Genomic DNA, 21,404 nt, shown 5'->3' with positions numbered 1-21,404 from the left:
GTGTGCCGGCATCCCGCCTATCCACACTGCAGCGGTACTCTCCAGGTGTTTTACAGAAACCACGCCATCCTCTCAGATATGCACATTAGCAAACTTGTCAGCAGCAGATAGCTGCTTCGCCATCAAAACGCAGCCTGACAGCAGGCGAAGCACACATGAGCCAAAGGGGGAAGGAAGGCAGGGCAGGCTGCCAACAAAGCCACTGCATGTTAATGTCACACTATCAGGTCATGTGAACATGAGGTGAAGGTGAAGAACTGCCTTTAAGGCATCATGAGAACAGAGTCCCAGCATTTCCAAACACAATTAGTTCTATGAAAATGGATGACTTCCAGGTTGTTATAAATTGAAAACACTTTCTTTCCAAAAATGTAGTGGAACTACAGAATTTTCTTCCTTGCTCAAACTGTCACAATCATAAAACCTTTATCATTCGTGTGGTGAGTTTTTAAGGTAACATTTAAATTTTCCTAAATCAATGACTGTTTTATAGTTAAGGAAGGAATTGGATAAGTGAACTAAAGTGAGCATCTGCTTTGCTTTTGTAAGTTTCTGACATTTAATTAACTGTATTGCTTATATTGTATTGAGCAGCCAAATGTTACATACTGTATAACAATGGGTAGATGTTTAGTCTGACTGCTGCATTTGAACTTAAAACAAAAATATGTGAAAGTTTAACATTTCAGTTCAATTTAAATTAAATTATGGAAAACTTTATTTCCTGGGAGCTCCCTGCATTTTGTTAGAATTTTAAAAGATTTATCGTCTAAGATTTTATTTTTTTTTAAATAACGTTGCAAATCTGTTTGTATTATTCAAAATTTTGATGCCAGTATTTTCCCTTTAAGTGCAAATGAATATCAGCTCCAAACATCGGTATTGGCACTGGAAAAAAAAAATAGTGGGTCCGTCTCTAGTGTATGGCTGTGTTTACACTGACGGAAAACATAAAACAACCCTCATACACAGATTTCGATTACGTATGTCAAGCTTGCATTGACAGGGTATAGCAGATACATACGTTTAAGTTGCACTTGCATTGGCATCTATCCATTTCTTTAAATCTGTCTGCTAAAAGTATGAGTGACTGATGACACTGAACCAAATCCACAGATTTCGTGAGGTGCTTGCAGACAGCAAAGTGATGCCATGGGAGCTGGTTTCAGTCTTCAAGCTGGTGCTGAGAGACATCAACCAAAGGAAATATGGCGAAGAGCACAACCTCTCAAAGAAGATGAAGCAGCTTCCAACAACGGCGTTTTGGACAAGCAGCAACAAATTGGAGCAGCACGTTGTCAAAGCATGCAGTAGTGATGAAAAGCTAAGGGAGGAGATCCCAACTGTGTCTGGATATGTGGACAGTGCCATGCGGTGCACCAGTTTGCTCACAGCAAAAAGGGAGTGGGAAATTCCATCTTACTATCCAGTTCCCATGAGGCCAACAGAGGCATGTAATATACCAAGAGGACACTCTCCTGAATGAATCTGATCTCTTGATTAATTTGTAAATTATGTCTTCTAGGTAGAAAATATAGGTGTTTTTACATTGACTACATGGTGTGACCTTAAAACTGGGGTTGGGAATCTCTGGCATGAGGCCGATTCGATACATACCGTAATTTCTCATGTATAATGCGCACCCCTGTCCACATGTTTCATATTAGTTGAGATAAAAAAATGTGATGTTTTAACAGGCCATTTTTCTGATTTTTCAATGGTGGCCATCTCATTCCTGACCACACCGAGAGCAATATAATCGTCATATTTACAGCAAACTTCCCAGAAAGCAAGAATAATAATAGTCCATGTCGATATAGCTTTTAATCGTGACGAAATCCTAGGAACGTGAGATTTTGGGCGCCTAAATTGAGGAATATTTTCATCTTTGTCACAACCACAGAAAATTTCATCTGAATTGAACATTTAAAAAACAAGGTGGTTAAGAGACTTCCAAAATGTGTCATTGGCCAGTCGAACAAGGATTACCTTTTGCGAAACATTGAGAAACCTGATTTTGGTGGACCTCTGCTAAATCAGAGTTCGGGAAATCTGGCACAGCGAAATGGAAAGAAAATGGCAGCCGGTGAACTGGGTTGTGTAACATACCTAGTGCTTGCACCTTCGGTACATCTTTTCAAGATCAATCATCTGTGAGACATTTATTTTTAAGGGTAATGTTGTAAGAGGAGTTTGAAATCTTATTCAAGTGTCAAATTTCAGGGTATATTTAGGGTATACATATTAACAGACAATTCTAAACATTTTTAGATGGCACTGCGAATGGCGCGGAAAGAAATACATAAGTAAATGCCACATGGTGCAAGAAGGCACTCTGTGCCTGCGTGGGTTTTGTCTGGGTGCTTCGGCTTCCTCCCGGCATTCAATTTAAAACAGGTTCCTCGTCTTTTTCGTCTATTACCTGCAGTAAATATTGGCAAATTGTACACTTTGTGTCTGCGACATTAAAAATTGGCGCAAAATCATGTTAGGCCTACTGGCGCACGTGCGGGTAAACGAGCTAGCTGTGGTAAAGTTCAACTTTTTGCTACTTAAAAGATGATCCTACCTCGTCTCTTTCGACGACGGCTCGGACAATTTCTTTTCGACCACGTCTTCTGTGAGCTTAATGTTGGCAAATGTGGCCCCGGAGGTGAACCAGTTGGAAATTTGCTCGGCCGTGAATACTTTCTTCATTGTGCAGCTTATTAATGTGTCTGTAGTTGTCGCACGCTACTATGCTGTCAGACAAGGTCTGCCGCTAAGCGGTGGAACTGGACAAATGCCATATTAACACTTGTTGCTCGATTTGCTTTGGCAACCTCTCTAAAGAAAAGCACCTCGCAACATATTTAGTTACTTTTAAGAATATATATTTTTTAATTAACTTTTAAAAATTGTCCCCTTTAAGTAACACCAAATTATTATTTTTCTGTCACACAGTCATAAATCTCACACGTCCGGCCTTGCCTAGCTGTAAAAGTGTGTGCGTGTATTTATATATATATATATATATCCCCCGAAGTCACTAAAATTACAAATATTTAGTTCTGAGCTTAACTGTTTGGGAAGTCACGAGTCACAAACAGTCATTTTAATCATTGCAAAAGGGCGAAGCCTTCAGTAATGATATGACATAATACTAAAACTACTCATGAATGGACTCCAAATAAAATCAAGCTAGTCTTTTCAAAACAGTATGTTTCTCTCCAGTGGCTCGTTTGCTACATTTACTTATGTGTAAATAGTTCAACTAGTTAAGTCAAATTAATGTAGATACAAATATAAGAAAGAGCAATAATAAAACAAACCTACAGTGTTATTTTTGTTTTTTACAATGCTTACAAATAAAAACTGATGGTAAATAAACTAATCTAAATTGATACATTTTTAGTTATGTTTTTGTAAACTAATCTAAATTAATACATTTCTAGTCATGTTTTTGGTTAAAATGTATGGTCAATTTGATAATGCCACTGCGTAATCTACGTAATGTTCTACACTCGTATGAAATAACAGCACGCAATGGCAACATCATTGACCAACATTCAGCAACAAATGGACCCGCCTATAGCAAACCACACAATTGTACTGCCTAGTGTAATGCTTTCCTTATGATAGTTTTAGGATTTGTTAAAAAGAGGACGAAAGCATGGAAACTAGTTTTTATTTTAAAAATGCTCATATACAGTATCAATGTAAGCCAGTGAAAAAAATAAACCTGGTATTCCTGTCTGTGAAAAAAAAAAAAAAAGTATTTAAAAAAATTTCGTAGAGTGCTGCCTTGAGATACGAGTTTAATTTGTTTCATGACCACGGCTGTAAAATCAAAACACCTCTCAAATCATCTTTCTCCATTGAAACGAATTAAAATGTCATTAATCCGTACCAGCCACACCCCAAAAAAACAGTTTTTGTCTTTTAATAAGGAAAAATACCACTCTATAAAACTGTAATTTATAAAAACATAACATAATTAACCATGTATATATATATATATATATATATATATATATATATACAACCCCAATTCCAATGAAGTTGGGACATTGTGCTAAACAAATAAATTTACAACCATAAAATTTTAAGTTAATGATTATTTGCTAAAAACGTTTATCAGTTTGAACATTAACTATCTTGTCTTTGTAGTGTATTCAATTAAATATTGGTTGAACATGATTTGCAAATCATTGTATTCTGTTTTTGTTTAACACAATGTCCCAACTTCATTGGAATTGGGGTTGTAGATACGCATGTGTGTGTGTATGTGTATGTATATATATATAGAGAGAGAGAGAGAGAGAGAGAGAGAGAGAGAGAGTACATGCATAAAATTACAGGCCTCATCTTTTTCTGCACAATTGGTGGCTGACTTTTTGCCCCATTGTATATATGTATACACACACATATATACACAGACACACATAACATAGAATGAAAACAGTGACTGTAAAACATGTCCGAAGGCTTGTTGAAAAAAAAAAAAAAAAAAACATCGACGGCTGAGATGCCTCCTTGAGGAAAGAAGATATAGCCACATCATGCCACACGACATGCATTAAATAGCTTTATTTCCAAAGACCCAGGCCGATCTTCACCAAAATTTACGAGTAGATTCCTATTCATGTCCACGCACACCTCTGAAAATATCAGATCGGCCCGATATTTATGATTTTATCGATGCGTTTCCACGTGAGCAAGGTAGAGAGCATCGCGTAGAGGAAATGCTTCACAGATTAATTTCCGCCTTTCTGAACGGCTTTCATAAGCTCAATTTTGTATTCATTGAACCACAAATGCCTCTAAGATGTCCCAATAGAGTCCCTACAGACCAGAAAGCATTTTTGTAGGTAACAGAGGTGGACTTTGGTTGCTTGTGTCATAACGTCAGATGATGAGGGAATCGATCTCCCAGCCAAAAGCGTTGTCGCTTTATGTCCAAAAACGCTGGCTGATCACCAAAATGTACGAGTACATTCTTATTTGTGTCCACATAACCTCTGAAAATATCAGAACAATCCGCCCGGTATTTAAGATTTTATGGACCAAAATGACATCCTCTCCACTGATTCATCATTTGCGCCAAAAATGATTGATATGATTGTAAATGACTGCCAGTTTTCTCTTTGCTTTGTTTAGTTTGACAGTGAACTTTGACTGGGAGTGGCATTAAACTGCTTGAAACCTCTTTTTGATTAAATGTTCACTATTTGTCAAACTGCTGCTTATTGTGAAGTGAGTTGAATTGAGTTTACTGTCACAATTAAGCACTCGTATCGCAAATCTGTGCTCGCAAGTCAAAGCAAAAATTCAGTCGAATCACAGTTTGTATCTCAAAAACCCGTAATCTGGTCACCACTGTAACTGTGAAGGCGCTTGTCCACTGAAAATAGACAAAGATTTGCAGCATCACAGCAGAGGTCCAGTGTTGTCTTGCATTAGGCTCATCTCTGATCGAAGCGTTTCATTTTCCTTTGAAAATACACACACAAAATAAATATCATTGGGAACATCCACTTAAATATTGAATATTCCAAACAGAAAATGATATTCACCGCCTGCAGTCTGGTGTTGTCCTTCTTTAGCTTGACCAAATATTCAATCCTCTGCTTGTGGTTCTTGTGTCCCACCAGTTTTCCATTCTCCTCCGACAGCTGAACATTCTGTTTACGGAGAACCTCATTCTCCTGAAAGAGTCGCCGCTTTCACTTATTAATGCAGTGTGCTAATTATTTTTCATACCATTTTGAACTAAATAAATACATAAATCACTGTGGGGCTGTGACCTTGAGGTGCTTGTCCTCTTCCTGTACCCTCTGGCTTAGCTCTCTCAGTTCAAGACAGCGATTCCTCAGTTCTGAGGTCAGCTCCTGGACACACGTCTGTGACTGGGCCAACATGGACTCCTGGGACTGCAACCTAAGCAACAGAGGGAATAAGATTTTTTAATCTAAGGCACATATAAACGAGTCAATGAGCAACATATTATGTACCGAGTTAACCTAAAAGCAGGGTTTAGGGGCTCACTTTTTTTTTGTTTCAGATAGCCTTTGCATCACTTTGTCCTGTACAAGACAAACAAGAACATTCATACAATGAAGAAATGAAAAAAATATAAAATTAAGAGGAACAAAAATACAAACCTTCTCTTCTCGCTCCTCTTGTAGCTCTTTAAGAACGGACTGCTTGATGCCTTCAAAAAGCTCCTCACTAAAAGTTGGACAGTAAGATCATTAACATCCCTCAGCACGGAGTGGTGAAAGGATGAATCAACTCAACCTTTTTGTATTTCCACCCTGAGGCTTTTTAGTATAAAACTGGTCAAGCATGCCCTGAACCTCCATGCGGAACACCTCTTTTTCAGTCAGTTGTGTCTGAGGACAAAGAAAACACATCATTGACAGGCCTCAAAATCCATTAGAACTCTTGATGCGCCCCAAAAAAAGCAACTAAAGTGCTGCTTGAGATATGAGTTTAATTCTTTCCGCTACCACGGTCATAACTTAAAACACTTGTATCTCAAATCATTGTTCCCCAATGAAATTAATGGAAATGCCATTCAGCTATTCCAGACTCCCACCAAAGCCCAACAAACGTTTTTGTAATGTGTTTTTTTTAATAAGGAAATAGCACTGTATAATATTGCAATTTATTTAAAAAAAAAAAAAAAAAAAAAACCAATAACATAAATAGAATGTAAATAATTAAACACTTTGTGCATCATGATAATTAAATGAGATTGTGCAGCTACTTCTGGTGGGGGCACCTTGGCCACCTGGGGGCAGTACAATACAGACATACAGATATAAAGGGTCACAACACCTCATGAGTTGCAGTAATATTACAGAGGATAAAGAATTTAGGCCTGTGAGAATTGGCTATCTATATGTGTTGCTCCGCCGATTGTGTTCAAATATCTTTGCTTAACAGGTTATGACACCATGACACAGATGCTATTTGTTAGGCTGTCCATGGGGTTTTGCATTGTCTGTTAACATTAAGCTGAGGGGACTTTCCTAAGGCAAAGCCATGTGGTTGTTTTAAATACATAGCATGTAACTCTTTCTATGTTTAGTTCGACAGTATACTTCAACTGCTGGTGGCATTAAACAGCTTGAAGCCTCCTTTCTGAAGAATTGTTCGCTATCTGCCAAACTCCTGCTTCTAGTGAAGTTAGTTGCGTTCGCTTCTACCATAGAGTGCTCGCTTCTCAAATTTAAGCAAGCAAGTAAAAAAAAAAAAAAAAATTTCAACTGCCGAACGTGGCTCGTATTTTGAAAAACTATGTTGGGTCTCTCGTATCTCAAGGCACCACTGTACTGACAAAAAAAAATAAAAAATCAGAAAAACCTGCTATGCCAATCCCAATAAAAACAATACTGTACATACTTTGAGCCGCTGAATTTCTTCATTCTTGGCAGCTCTCTCAGCATTAAGCTCCGCTAAGAGTATCTCCATGGTCATCATGGAGGACCGTCGATTCTCCAGTTCCCTCTCCTGGCTCTCGAGGACTTGGGTCAGGTCTCGGCTGAAGCTTCCTGGGGTGCAGGGGCTCTTAAATGAGTAGTAAAGGGTGTTAAAAGAAAACCATGCACACATAGAGACCATTATAGCAAGTATTGTTACCTTAGGTATTGCTTTAGGAGTGCAAATTGACTCGACGTTCTTGAGACCTCCATTTCTTATTGTTTTTTCCACAGCTTCATTCTGCTGTTGTACCTGAGCCACACAGTTTTTTTTATTGTGATAAACAGATTATTTGAATTATGAAATGTATTTTGACAGCCAAGTCATTGGTGGAATCCTTGTTCAAGTCAAACCGGTTCAAGTCACGGGGCAGCAGAAGTCAACTTTATTATGGGTGGAGAGACAGAGCGACAATGGACATTAGGGCTGCACAATATATCGTTTGAGGATCGTCATTGCAATGTATGTGTGCACAACAGTCAAATCGCAGAGTCCTGCGCAAGGTTGGTGTACTGTATTGATTTGCAGTCTCTCAACTGTAATACTGTTTTCATAAGTGGCCAGCAGAAGGACCTGGTTGGACATGCAAATAAGATTAGCACCAATGTTACAGTAAATTATAACCTGTCAAACAACAGACACGGAGCAGCCAAGAGTGTTATATACTTATTTCCTTGTATGATAACTATTAATGAGGACACGGGAAATAATTACACGCCAGCATTTACTTTATGTCTCTTCAGAATGTGACGAACGAATGCATGTCGCAACAGATTACAATTGGGGGAGGAGCCACAGCATTACTGAAGGGAAAAAACTTCAGGTGTACACGTGTTTTGCTTAAACTTATGCACTCACAGAGAAATACTAATGCATATGTTAAAAAATACATGTAAAATAACGGATTGATTAAAAACAAATGAATAGTGTTATGAATGTGCTAATGACTACAGTATCACTGGGAATGAAAAGAAATGGCACAATACTACAGTGCATTTAAATATAGGTAGATTTCATACAAATGAGTGTATACTTTTGTGCTCTACTGAGCATAGTTTTTCTAGAGAGGGAAAAAGAGAAAAGTGTGCTGGTTTTCACATTACGTGTATGTTATGTATTTTTTAACATAAAAATACACAGTATATCGCAGGATTAAAAAAAAATAATTTTTTTTCCCCCCCAATATCGTGCAGCCCTAATGGACATTCAACTGCAACATCCCCTGGACCTACGACTGTGGTGTCCTTGAGCATGACGGCAAAACTCTGAACTGCTGCCCGGGCCCGCCCCATGCTCCAGTGTGTGCCACTAACTGTGTGTGCGCGGTGTGTTCACTATTGAGGATTCTTCTCTTTTTAATCAAAGACAATTACCTTCTGCCGGAGATTCTGGATCACAATATCCTTCTGAGCAGCTTGCTCTTGAGCAACTTGAAGGAGGTTGTTGTGCTCATCTAAGACCTTTGTAAGTCTTTCAACCTCCTCATTTGCATAAATGAGCTCATCCTGCAGCACTTCAACCTTCCACACACACACAAACACACGCTTTATTAATTATCTATAATCACATGACGAGAGTGGTGCTAAATGCAGTTACACTTACCTCTATTTTGCTAGATGCAATACTCCTCTCTAAGGTTTCTTTTAGTTCTGTAATTTCAGCTTGCATCGTGGTGTTTTGCTCTCTGATGCCTTTCTGTTCCAAGCAGGCAGCATTGTACTTGGCCTGAAGGAGCAATGTCAATACATGGTCAACTTAAATTTTGAGCATGGTTACAGACAAGAGTGGAAATTAAAGTTATGTCAACATACGTGTTAATATATATATTTTTGAAAACAAACATTCGCACCGCTGTGCTGCGAATGTTTGTGCGAATCAGCTAAGAAGACAAATCTGTCACTACACACGGTGGCGTACAAATGCGGGGTCACGCTCAGTTACTGCTGTACTTAATTTGATTGTTTTATATTTACTGCATGACCCAAGAGTTTTTTTTCACACAAATATTTACGGTAATTAGGGCTTTAATTCTACGTTAGCATAGGTTAGTGATGGCCTACGTAAAGATTTGATCGACACAACATGGCCGCCATAGAAATGGAACTCCAGAACGCTGAAATCAGAATTTAGGGAAATCTTTGCTTCAGTCTTCCAAAAAGTCTGTTTTCAGTGACTGGACATTCAATGCACGCCACTTCTTGCTTCACATAGAATGATATAATGGTACAGGACAATACCATTTTGTGTGGCCCCTCAGACCCCCAAATCAGTTATAAATCAGTTATACAGGGTGATTGAAAAGTAACTCCCTATTTTAAAATACTTATTATTTACTCATATGTTGTAATATTTTTCTCAATTTCTTTGTGTATTTTCCATGATTAAAGGAGCAAGTCTATTCTACCAAACCAACGACTTTGGAAGAACTTGAAGTTAGGTCTTCCATCCCACAAGAGTTCCCTGTGAAATCAGTTCATGCGGTTCCCAGGCGGCTTGAGAAACTGGTGGTTATTGCTGGCGCCCATATCGAATTTTAAATAAAACTCCATGCAATACACTTTCTTCTCATGTTCATTTATTGTAAGAATTTTAGTCCAAAAATAAATTACAAGTATTTAAAAATAGGGAGTTACTTTTCAATCACCCGGTACATCTTTGACGTAACCTGCTAGCTAACTGTGATCAAAACAACACTCGGACATAGCAGTAGACATGAAAGGTGAAATATGACAAGGTTTCAAGTACCGTGACATCTCTGACGTCTCCTGACAGATGTGCAATGGCCTGTTCCTTGTGATTCAGCTCACTGCGGAGGTCTCTGGTTTGGTTGATCAGATCTAGGATGACATCCTGATGAAAAGAAAAGTGATTTAGACTGGCAGATAATATGCTGTAAACACTGGAGTAAAGGAAAATAATTCACAGGGGCCTACTTTGTCCTGTTCAACCTTCTGCTCCAGGCCTTTTATGGTTTTCAGGGCCGTGCACAGATTTTGCTCTACATGGTCAAGTTTGGATACCTTTGAAAGGACAATGACACAGTAAAATGGCAATATACAATGTAAACACCAAAGCTAAATGCCTTCAGCTCATTGAGCATCAAAATGGTTGGTGTGTTTCACATTGTCTTTGGCTTTTTTGTGACCACAAATTCTAGAACTATTACTGTACTGTGATCTATGAAAGGTTGACAACATAGTACAACAAGCAGTCTGAGCAGTCAATCAAAATTAAATACCAATTACACACAAATATATTATTAGCATGCAAATGCAATACCAATTTCATCAATATTTATTGAGCGCCACTAGGTGCCCGTATTGGCCTGCAAACTTCCTGTTCCCTCACTATCAAGCATCATGCGTCTTCAAAAGGTGAGTCGTTTTACTTCTAGTTTTATTAACGAATAAACTACTCTCTATACTTTTATCATAGTTAAAATGACAACATTATTTAAAACATTGTCTGTACAGTTATCAATATATGATGGTGACAGTTTGTGCAGGTAACTCATTAATTTACATGAATTTCTATGATAAAAAAATGTTTTGAAAATAGAACTTGGAAGTCATTTAACAAGCTGTGTGCAAATTTGAGGGTGTTCCCCACTATTTCTTGATCTCAAAAAAATGTAAGGACTGACCTGCTGTTTGATTTGCACAGTCATGCCTGAAACTTGTTTACTCAGCTGTGTGTTCTCCTCAGCAGTTTCACTAAGTTCTCTGAAAGTATACCAGAAAATGTTTTAACGCTTTTTACAAATAATGTTTGAGTGACGACAACCACTGAACTTACTTTGATGTATTTTCTCTGTTCTCTCTTAACTGGTAAGTCAGGGTGCTAGTGTGCTTTTGCTCTGTTTCCAGAGAGTTGTTTAATACCTATAGCAGAAAAATATGATTGATTTGACAGTTAAGTTTAGTTAAGGGAAGCATGGTTGAAGTTTATGAGTTCACAGACAGCAATCTGAGCCCTCAGTTCACTGATCTCCTGCTGCGTGTCCTGCATCTGCTGTCTCGCATGATCCGCATCAAACTTTGCCTCAGCTTGCAGCTGGTCAAAACAATCCTGCAGAGTGCGGTGCTGCTCCAGAAGGCGCTCCCAATCCAGCCTGACATGACAACATTGCTCAAGGAATATTGTTGGACAACAGTAACAGACAACACATCCACACTGATGGCTCCTTACTGGACTTTGTCAAGTTGGAGCTGTGTGGTGATAAGACTGCTGGAAAGATGGCTCGTCTCTCTCTTCTGTTCACTTTGCTTGTCTCTTAGCTCCTCCTTCACGATGGCCAGCTCCTTGTCAGACGACTGCAGCACCAGCCGTAGATCTTGGATCTCACTTCTCAGTACTGAAAGTGGGAGAATACACCTTCACTCACCATCTCACAATAGTTTTGAAAACACTTGGCAGAAATGGCACCTTCAGCAGTTTCCTGTTCACTCTGATGTTTCTGTTGCAGGCTGTTGATCGTCTCCTGCAGTTTGAGATGATCTCTGTTCTTGTTAGCACGCTCAGTTGAAAGTTTCTGCATCAGGATAAAAGTAAGCCATTATTCGAATTTGATAAATTGTCCCTAAGGCTGGATTTATACTGTATGGTTCAAGTGACAATTCCGTTTTTTTTTTTTTTTTTTTTTTTGCTGGGATACGTGTTGTTGAAGCGTAAAGGGGTAAAAACTAACGGAATCGGATACCCTCAGCTTCGAATCAGGCCACTTCCAAATGTAGACTGAGCAATTCAGGGAAACTTGAACAAACTCATCAATTCCCACCCCTAGTATAAACACAGCCATATCGGATGTGTGTCAGTGGAAATATACAGGAAAATAGGACCAGTAAACATTTGTTTAAGGCATTAAATAATTCTGATTAAAAATGTGATCAAAATAATGTTGTACCCCAAAATGTGACTATTTAAAAAGCATGAGAAACTCTCTCACCTCCTCCTTTTGTCCAGACTCCTGTGTCATGACATGGATCTGCTCCTCAAGTTTTGCAATTTGCTGCATCAGCTTGCTGTTCTTGAGCTCCTCCTCTCCCAGCTGGGCCCGAACCTGACTCACTTGCTCCTTAGAAAACACAAAATAATGCGGTGAATCTGGCAATACACATTCTTGGCCACACTAGGGATGCACGATATTGGGAAAGAATGACACTGCGATTTTTTTCTAAACCTGCAACACGTAATGTGAAAAGATACAGGATAACATACTCGTGACGTGAAAACCAGCACATATTTCTATTTTCCACTATATGGATTGTTTGGACAGTTTATAAGATGATGAAAACAATAAAATCAATTATTGAAATAAAATAAACTATGCTCAAGAGAGCAATGAAGTATACAGAGTAATTTGTGTGAAGTCTACCTCTATTTAAACGCACTTTAGTATTGAGAAGGTAATAGTCCAGCCAGACGAAGTTAAAATAGTTTTTTATGCCCAGTAACGCTGTGTAGTCATTAGCATATTCATTTGCTTTTAAAGTGTTACTTTAGACGTTTCAACATAATATGCATTAGTATTTCTATATTTGAGTCCATTAGTTGAAACAACATGCGTTGTGTGCACCTTAAGTTTGTCCCTTAAAGGGGACATCTTTTGGCAAACCAACTTTTTCTAGTATTTGGGATGTAATATTGTCTCAATGGTGCCTCAGTAAACGTGAAATATGAATTAAAATCGTCCACACATTCCTGAGTTCATTTGAATTTCTTGAGCTTAGCTACGTCACTAGCGAAGATCTACGCCTTCCCTTTCCATTCCCGAGCCAGCGCTGTCAACATAACAAGGGTGCCCTCACAAGTGGGTCTTCTACACAGAGGCAACAAATCAGAGGAAAAGGGGCGGTCTTAGCCAAATATGGACAAAGCATATACAAAACTGGGTCAAAACAGAAGTAGCTGCTTGAGGGGGCTTTTCTGGACGCTCGTATGACAAAACCAAGGTGTTTTTTGAAATAAAATTGACACTTTCATACTAAGTCCATGTTAGAGAGTCGCTCTATGGAGGTCTAAATAGCTCAAATACGGGACCTTTAAATGTAGCACATTAATGCGTACAGGCGTAAAATGGATTAAAAGTTATAATACAAGAAGTCTATAAAACTTTGGGCTGCTCAGTGTTTTTTTGGTTTGTTTTTTTGTAATTTACCCTTACATCGGCGCCAAGTCATATTACATGTCTAGCTTTTCTTATCACTGTATGTTAGCACTAAGGTAGCGGACATTCATTGTTTAATTATTCGTTTTACGTGACTGTTTTGCAGTAAACTACAGCTGGGAGGGACAAATGAACAACTTGAAGGAAGACCATTTAGCCTTTTATTTGGAGAACGTTTTGCTATCTGTCAAACTATTCACAGTACGATTGTGATTGGTGGAATGATGTGTGCAGTGCATGTTGAGTACTCAAGTTCTTTTGCTTCTGACATCACAAGACGTTGCAATGTTACTATTGCACATCCGCATATCACTATGGCGATGCTCACACAATACATCATGCAGCCCTTGTCCACACATTTAAGAGAGCAATTCTGAATACCTGCACTTGACGCACTTCTTCAGTCAGGGCCATCTCGGTCGTGTCTGAAGGGGGCGACTCAGCCCAAATGTCATCTGGATTGTTGACACTCAATTGTTCTGGGCTGGACATTGCTACAAGACGGGAGCGCAAATTGTACGCTTTGGTGGGAGTAGTGAGAATCTGATGTTTGAAGAAGGAAGACTTCAATCAATATTACACAAGAACAATTACAGTGGCAGAAGAAAAACAAATATGTATTCAATTGTTTTGGTCTCCTCTACAATAACACTGAAGGATGTTAACCTCACCTTTAGAGTTTCAACATGAATTCTGTTCAATTCAGAGACTTCTTGCTTTTTGTAGGCATTGGTGGCTTCCAAGATGTTCTCCAAATGCCTGTTGGACTTTTCAAGGTATCGTTTGTCTGATTCCAACTGAGACATCTGCTTCCTTAAAAACACACACACACACACACACAAAATCCACATCCACGTCATTAATCCACACAGAACATATTGAGCAGGAGCAGGATTTCCTTTTATGTAATTTCACTTAAATGTATTATTAGTATGTCAATGGAAGTACACAAAATGGGGTGAAGCAGAAACCAAAGAACAACCCTTTTAATTCAGGAATTTACTTGCACGTTTGTCACAAAAATTAGGTATTTTTCTTCGGGAAATGTAAGATGAGTTTGAAATGATGCTAAACTCGTTCGGGATCTTAGTTTAGGGTATATTTATGGTTTAAACTATTGATATAAATGCTTGCGCTTTATTATTCGCTGTAGGGCTCCGGGCCCTACACGCTGTGGATAGCGGGGACTACTGTAACCTGATGTTCCCCACACTTTATTTTCAATATGAAGGTATTAGTTCCAAAATGCTTGGCTTTTAGCATGATGCCTATATGTGATAGTTTGTATAATAATACAAAATTAAAAAAAACTTACTTAGTGATTTCCTTATACTCCTCAAAGGCCTGGAGAACTGCTGTGAGGTCCGACTGTTTCTGCAGCAGCTGAGCTTTCAGCTTCTCAATTGCGGATGCAGCAAGTGCATCTGGAGCATAGCAGGCTAAAGCACTGGCTGGAGCTGTGAAGCAGAGTGAGATTTATCACAAACACTTTGAAATAAACTCTGATCAACATTTATGTACTACTTACTTTCTGCGTTTTTCTCTGCTTCCATGGCCCTCTGGAAGTCTTCTTCCAGCTCATGAGCAACATGTGCAGCTTCCTCTTCAGCGTTCATCACTGACTCAAGGGAGCGAAGCTGACGATTCTCCTCTCTGAGGCTGTAGTTCTCTGCTGCATAGCGAGTCATCTTGGGGTGATGTTCAACCTTAAGGTTGAAACGTACAGAAGAATGGTATGTGGACCGATGTGAAATATGGAGTATAATCCGGAGGTTAGGTTAGAGAAAAAGTTCTACTTGGTCTCGTAAGATCCTAATCTCTTCTTTTAGCTGGTCAATGAGAGCCTGCGACTCCACATCTACAAGTATGCCACATTCTGCCTTCAATTTTTTCTCCAGGCGAGCGATATGATCCTCTCGGAACTTGATGATCAGACGACTGGAGTGGATGAACTTGTCCTTCTGAGTCCAGGCCTCCTCTAGCTGAGATGCCTTCTTAAGAAGAACCTGCATGCACAGTTACACATCCGTGCCTCTAAATAAATACAACTTTTTAGAACCAATTGTCAGTACCAAACTGTGGGAAAAAAACTAATACATTAGTTATTATACAAGAGATTTAGATGATGGTTTGCGGAGGATAACGTAAGATATTACAAAAAGAGGAGACCAGTGTCATTTTTGATTGTGGACAGTTTTGCTTGCAGTGTAGTGATTGAAAACTTATTTCCAGAGCAAAAACCCATATTTCCTCAAAACGGCAAAATTCACATTTTCATACACACTATATCCAAAATCTAATAGGTGTGTCACCCCTTCACGCAGTTTCATAGAAGTCGGTTGTGTGCGGTTTGTGTGAACCTACTGTGGTCAAAACAATATCACTCAAATATTACAAAGTTGTAAAACAGGAGAGAAATGTGCCACACCTTCTTCTCTTCGTCTCGCTTCCTCCACAAACGAACAGCAGCCATAAACTTGGCTTTGTACAAAGCAACATGTTCAATATTCATGGACGGCTCTGGTGAGACAAGAACATTTGACATTTTGACAAAACACCAGAAAATTCTAAACTTCATTTTGCACAAGTGTGCTGCAATTATTACTTGAGCTGGGGAGACCTGGCCCTCCTGGTGCTACATTTTTCTCATAATCCACTTGCCGAGATGAGAGAGCTTGCACAAGCTGTTCCTTCAGCTTCTTTATCTCAGCCTGTAGCTGCCTCACATTTCCTTGTGTATCTTCATTGACAATGGCCTGCAGAAACAACAACACAAATCTATAAAGTGCTACAATGTTTAAATCACCTGGACCTAACCTGGTACAATATGTTGTTGTGTTGGATAACAGCCATACCTTGTTCTTGATCAGCTTTGCTCTCTGGGCGAATTGTAACGTTGATAATGTTTCACCAAAACATTTTGATCCAGGGTGAACATTGGCTATGATGTAAGTCTTTGCATTTCCTCCAAGAGAGTCCTGAATTGTCAGAAAGTTTTCAACGCCATGTAAAGTCATGATGATGACAATCCTGACATACGATACTTTAGAGGTTACGGATGGCTCACAATGAACTAGTCTGAGCAAGCAGTGTAAAACACATGGTCAAGAAGCACAAGCGGGCATGCTCTGTTACTGCTGTACTGTTTTTCATTTGCTTATTCTTTTTTCTATGGCCTAAGAGTGTTTTTCATACAAACATTTACTGTAATTATGACTTTACCACTGTGTTAGCATAGCTTAGTGATAAACAACGGTGCATTTTGACTTGCGTAAAAATTAAGGTTATGTCCCCTCAGTAGGAACGTAACACTGTCGTAAACCAAAGACTCATTGTAAATATTTCCACATATCTTCCAATATATAAAACGTCCTGCATTGTATTTTGCCTCTGAAGTGACTCACTCGTAACAGGAAGGTGAGTTTGGAGTCTCTATAGCAAATGTGGCGGTTCTTTCCATTAGAAACGTCCACCAAAGCCATGATCACCTGTCCAAGGCACATGAGTGAGCGATTTATACTGCTGGCCTCCTGTATTAGAAGCAGAGCACAAAGCCAAATTCAGTTAAGACAGCAACAAGCTGTACCGCGCCGCACACAGAGACTAAACAAAAAATATTGTATTGATCATTACGGTCTGAATTTAGAAAGAAGTTTTATTTTGAAAACATCAGGTGAATCTGTCTGTGCCGTTGTATACAAGTCAAACCGCTTGTCTCAGTCTCATATGGTAGTAAAAAAAAGTAAGCCCACAAGTTAGCACAAATGAGAAAATAAACGCCTTTGAAAAGCTTCTTCCGAAAGGAGGAAAGACATAACAACAAGACAAGACAAAGGAAGAGCCTACAAATTCCAAGAAAAAGAGCCTCAAAATTTTGAAGAGACAATCGCAGCAGTTCTACTTATAATGCGGGTTTATCGCTACAAATTATTCTCGCACACCAAACCCACTCTGCATTATATGTAGCGCGCGCACATGACGTTCGTTGAAGAGAAGCAAGCGCAGGACTCCCACTAATTACAAAAACTACATTCATTCAAACTACATAGTGGTGACTTGTATTATTAATAATTAGCTTTTATTTGTTTAAAGGTCAGTCCATCACAGTATTATTTTGCATGAAACCGCTCCGTGGTGCAAGAAAAGGTTTGGGGACCAGCAAATTTAGAGACGACTCGTAATACCTCAGAATGAGTCTAGAAGCGAGCAAGAATGTTCACCTTGAGCCTGGAGCCTTCAGCGTGTGTGTCTTTCTGCCTCTCTGAGCCAGCCAGATCAACCAGATTCAGTTGAGACATTCGAATGTTCACAACCTCATTGATGGACTCCTTTGACTCCAGAGTCATGGTGAACACAGCATGAGATCTGGAAGACTCACGGTTCATGGAGGTGGAGGCAACTCTGCGATTACGCCAGCCACGAGACAACACCTACAAGTCACAGAATATACCGTACAAATCTTACACAACAAACAAAAACGTATAAGGTTTATTTTCATTGGCTCTCAAAGACCTACCTGGTAAGCTTCAGCAGCAGAGTTGACAAACTTCTCCACAGCCCCCTCCACAAACACACCCTTCTTGATGTTCTCTCTGACAAAGAGGCTGGCGGAGGCCGTGTCCAGGAGGTCAAAGATTTGTTCATTGTAAATCTCGATGAATGAACATTTACAGAGAAAACTTTTGAACAGAGACTGAAAGGAAAGAAGAAACGTGTAATCAAACAACATTTGTACGTGTCCATGGTCATGAAATGGTGCTACTCAACCTTACCGCTTCTCTGTTGATGAGAAAGAACAGATACTCAAAACTGCGAGGAATAACACCCCGCAATTCATCTGTAAAATTGTCCAATTCGGAGGGTCCTAGTTGTGAAATATATGGGTTTTATTACTATTTGTACAAAACCAAAAGTACATTGTAAGCTGAATCCTCACCTAGCATTGTGAACGTTTTTCCTGATCCTGTTTGGCCGCTGCAGAAGAAATAGAATAGCTAATGAGCAAGTCAACCAAATGGGTCAGCTCATACATTAAAGGGGGCATATTATGGGACTTTACTTTTTATGGCTTGTGCATTAAATATAGTAAGTCTCTGGAGTGCCAGACCAAGTGCGAAGTTAAACATAGACTATTTCGGAAAATATGCCAGTGGGCGAGCCCTTCCGCTCAATTTACATAGCAACCACCCCACGCTCCACATGACATGATCAGCTCGGCTGTGCAAAAATCCAGAACCACTTTCAAATGACGTCCGGAGTCTGGCTGCCAGACGACACTGTCTGAAACACTATCATCCAGAGAGGCACTAACATACAGAAACAACCACGCTGCCCACGGTTGTAACGCCCGTCCTATCATGTCAAAGTAATGTAAGCAGAACTGGATTTAGTTTTGATGGCGTCACAGATTAGCATCAGCCAACAGCGTACGGTCGTATCTCTGGCCTTTACAAACGAATATCCTGTCACATCGGTTTATCATTCCCAACCCTCGTAATGAAATCCGTACTCTCTGTTGGCCGTGGGGCTAATTTTAGCGAAACAATAAATAGGGGGTGTGAAGTCATTATTGATCCCTGCTGTATTTTGACAAACGCATGTTACAGACATGTTATTATGACACCTGGTCACTCTAAAAGAAAACACGTCATCTTTAAACACATACTACCAATGAGTCACATTGTATTGTGTCATTGATAATTTCAGCAACTTACTAGGCAAAAATGGTTCCATTGTATCCATTCATGCAAGACTCAACAATATTCTTGGCCACACTGGAGAACACAGAGTCCTGTTAGAGAATAATGCACAAGGTTCACATCACAAAGACAGTCCAGTATTGTGGACAGTAACATAAAAGTTCCCCAAACTTGTGACGTGTCCATGTCAGCAACATGATCATAGGTGAAGGTTCGTGGCTCCGGTTTGGAGAGCAGACGTATGGTGTTTGGTGAGGTGACTTTGAGACACAAGCTCTGATCTCCATCTGTGGTTAGTCCGGTGCCCTTGGTCAGAGGTCGTACTCTGACAAAAACTTTGATTGAATCGCTGTCACCACTGGAAGACCACAATATTAGGAGACATTAGTAGAGCTGCCTCTTGTATTATGTGCTTTAGTAAAAATAAGTTTTTCCTCTTGTGCATCTGTATATTTGCTTTTTGCTTTTCTTTGCCTGGACTTTCATTTTCTAAATCATGAGTGATTTGGATATGTGTTTATGACTGTCGATTACATGGGTGACATTAATATGTTCGATTTGATAGTTACAGGCAATATGGCTATTATTTAGTGGTGAGTCCCTTTCGATTCATTACCTGCCAACAAACTGGATGGAATCGCCACCTCCTGGAAACAAAAGCACGGGGTCTGTTTGTGCATAACATTCACGATAAAAGTTAGCAATTTGCTGACAATTTATACATCGTACGAAACGTTTAAAACCACCACCAGAAGTGACAACTCATTCGCGACCCACTTAAAGATAGTACCTCCACTAATAGAGGCCTTTAAATAAAGCCAGTCCGTTTAATTAGCACTGTCCCTTCAGTTACATATTACAAGTAGTAATATGTTTATTACCTTTTCCGATTAAATTCATTGTTGACGGGTTGCAACAATTCGCTGTTATGTGGAACAGTCCAAAATCTTCATAGTTCGTCGGACTTGAAGAGGGCCGACTTTGTTTGCAAGCAAATTTGGCGGGCAGCTCACCTGCATTTCCTGCTCCTCCACCTTCTTCTTCTTGATTTCCGGCAGACTGGGCACGTTTAGTAAATTGCTGTCCCCTGCTGGTTAAAGCTATGGGTGCTAAAGTTTCTATTTTGGGAGCTCTGTGTTTCATAAGGTAAGGAAGGCAAGGCAAATGTATTTACAAACCGCATTTATACCCAAGGTTTGGGTATAAATGTGCTTTACATGATTAAAAGCATTTATAAACAAAGTGCAAAAGACATTTAAAAACTAAGTACAGAAAAACAAAAGGCAGCTTGTTGAAATTACCAAAAAATAAACATTTACCCTATTTTGGAAGCATTAGTATCGCGTCCGACTATTTCCAGGATCAGCAAACTGACAATATGTCCGCGTGGAAGAAGTAAGGACTTTCAGTAGAAGTAAGAACAAAGCAACAAAATTTCAAATGAGCATTGTTTATGTAACAAAAAAATATGCAATACAGTAGCAACACACTGTGTAACTATTTAAGAGCACTTAAACATCCTCCAACGGCATCTACCATGATGAGACTATAGTCACTATGGAACATTTATCTACAGAAGAACATAATGAATGGGGATGAAATGGATGGGGCCCCCAAATGGTCTGAGCCATAGGACAGTTGTCACCCCCCTGTTCGACGCTTCGGTGTTTAAGGGTCACATTTTTTAAACGGATAGTTCAGGTCATTTGGATATGGGGTTAAAACATAAAATATTTTTAAAAAGTTAAAATGTGAATACAGAAAATGTGAATTTTAATGATAGCTAGATTTTTTTATTTGTTTATTTTATAATCAAATTCATTATAATAATTAACCACGTATTTATGAAAATAAAACATCAATCCATTTCTAAAATTATTTATTTTAATAAGATAATAATAATTCTAGTTTTTAAAATTTCATTTTGTAATAAAAAATAGAAATGTTAAATGCATATGTAAAATTGTGTAGTTTATTATTTACAATAAAATCATTCACCAATTTTTAATACATTAAATACTATTTCAAAATGTAAAAGTAATAGTGTTTAATTTATTATTATTTGTTTCTAT

General features: G+C 39.0%; 3 protein-coding genes across 4 annotated transcripts in view; 1 reads left to right on the top strand and 2 right to left on the bottom strand.

The window, feature by feature from the left end:
• Positions 1 to 1,604, top strand: part of rd3l (RD3 like) — a 2,326-nt gene extending 722 nt beyond the window's left edge. Inside the window, exons 2-3 of the mRNA XM_061794895.1 lie at positions 1 to 45; positions 1,117 to 1,604. The exon at positions 1 to 45 is cut by the window's left edge and continues 298 nt beyond it. Of these exons, the coding sequence (XP_061650879.1) occupies positions 1 to 45; positions 1,117 to 1,486 (415 nt within the window). The 3' untranslated portion in view covers positions 1,487 to 1,604. The remainder of the gene's footprint in view (positions 46 to 1,116) is intronic.
• tdrd9 (tudor domain containing 9) overlaps positions 1 to 3,019 on the bottom strand; it is a 25,775-nt gene extending 22,756 nt beyond the window's left edge. Inside the window, exon 1 of one of the 2 annotated variants that reach the window (XM_061794890.1) lies at positions 2,570 to 3,019. In XM_061794890.1, coding sequence (XP_061650874.1) covers positions 2,570 to 2,697 — 128 coding nt within the window. In that variant the 5' untranslated portion in view covers positions 2,698 to 3,019. The remainder of the gene's footprint in view (positions 1 to 2,569) is intronic. The other variant, XM_061794889.1, reaches the window with a different exon arrangement.
• A 632-nt stretch (positions 3,020 to 3,651) lies between these two features.
• Positions 3,652 to 20,347, bottom strand: kif15 (kinesin family member 15). The gene is made up of 35 exons (XM_061795878.1): positions 20,214 to 20,347; positions 19,949 to 19,979; positions 19,504 to 19,690; positions 19,348 to 19,424; positions 18,570 to 18,607; positions 18,406 to 18,497; positions 18,150 to 18,326; positions 17,854 to 18,063; positions 17,038 to 17,163; positions 16,489 to 16,611; positions 16,239 to 16,389; positions 16,062 to 16,153; positions 15,430 to 15,639; positions 15,162 to 15,339; positions 14,949 to 15,090; positions 14,305 to 14,446; positions 14,015 to 14,176; positions 12,413 to 12,541; positions 11,893 to 11,998; positions 11,656 to 11,821; positions 11,428 to 11,578; positions 11,263 to 11,348; positions 11,111 to 11,189; positions 10,401 to 10,487; positions 10,213 to 10,317; positions 9,070 to 9,192; positions 8,841 to 8,987; positions 7,627 to 7,719; positions 7,390 to 7,554; positions 6,280 to 6,374; positions 6,144 to 6,210; positions 6,028 to 6,065; positions 5,787 to 5,919; positions 5,556 to 5,687; positions 3,652 to 5,472 (listed from the first exon to the last, which is right to left on the bottom strand). The coding sequence occupies exons 1-35, from the start codon at positions 20,230 to 20,232 to the stop codon at positions 5,410 to 5,412; spliced, it is 4,122 nt and encodes a 1,373-aa protein (XP_061651862.1). The 5' UTR covers positions 20,233 to 20,347; the 3' UTR covers positions 3,652 to 5,409.
• Between the last annotated feature and the right edge of the window lie 1,057 nt (positions 20,348 to 21,404).

This window comes from Phyllopteryx taeniolatus, chromosome 13, assembly GCF_024500385.1.
Source record: "Phyllopteryx taeniolatus isolate TA_2022b chromosome 13, UOR_Ptae_1.2, whole genome shotgun sequence".
In the NCBI taxonomy this organism is placed as follows: Eukaryota; Metazoa; Chordata; class Actinopteri; order Syngnathiformes; family Syngnathidae; genus Phyllopteryx; species Phyllopteryx taeniolatus.
Note: the sequence above shows the minus strand (reverse complement) of the source record. Positions and strands in the feature narration are given on the sequence as shown.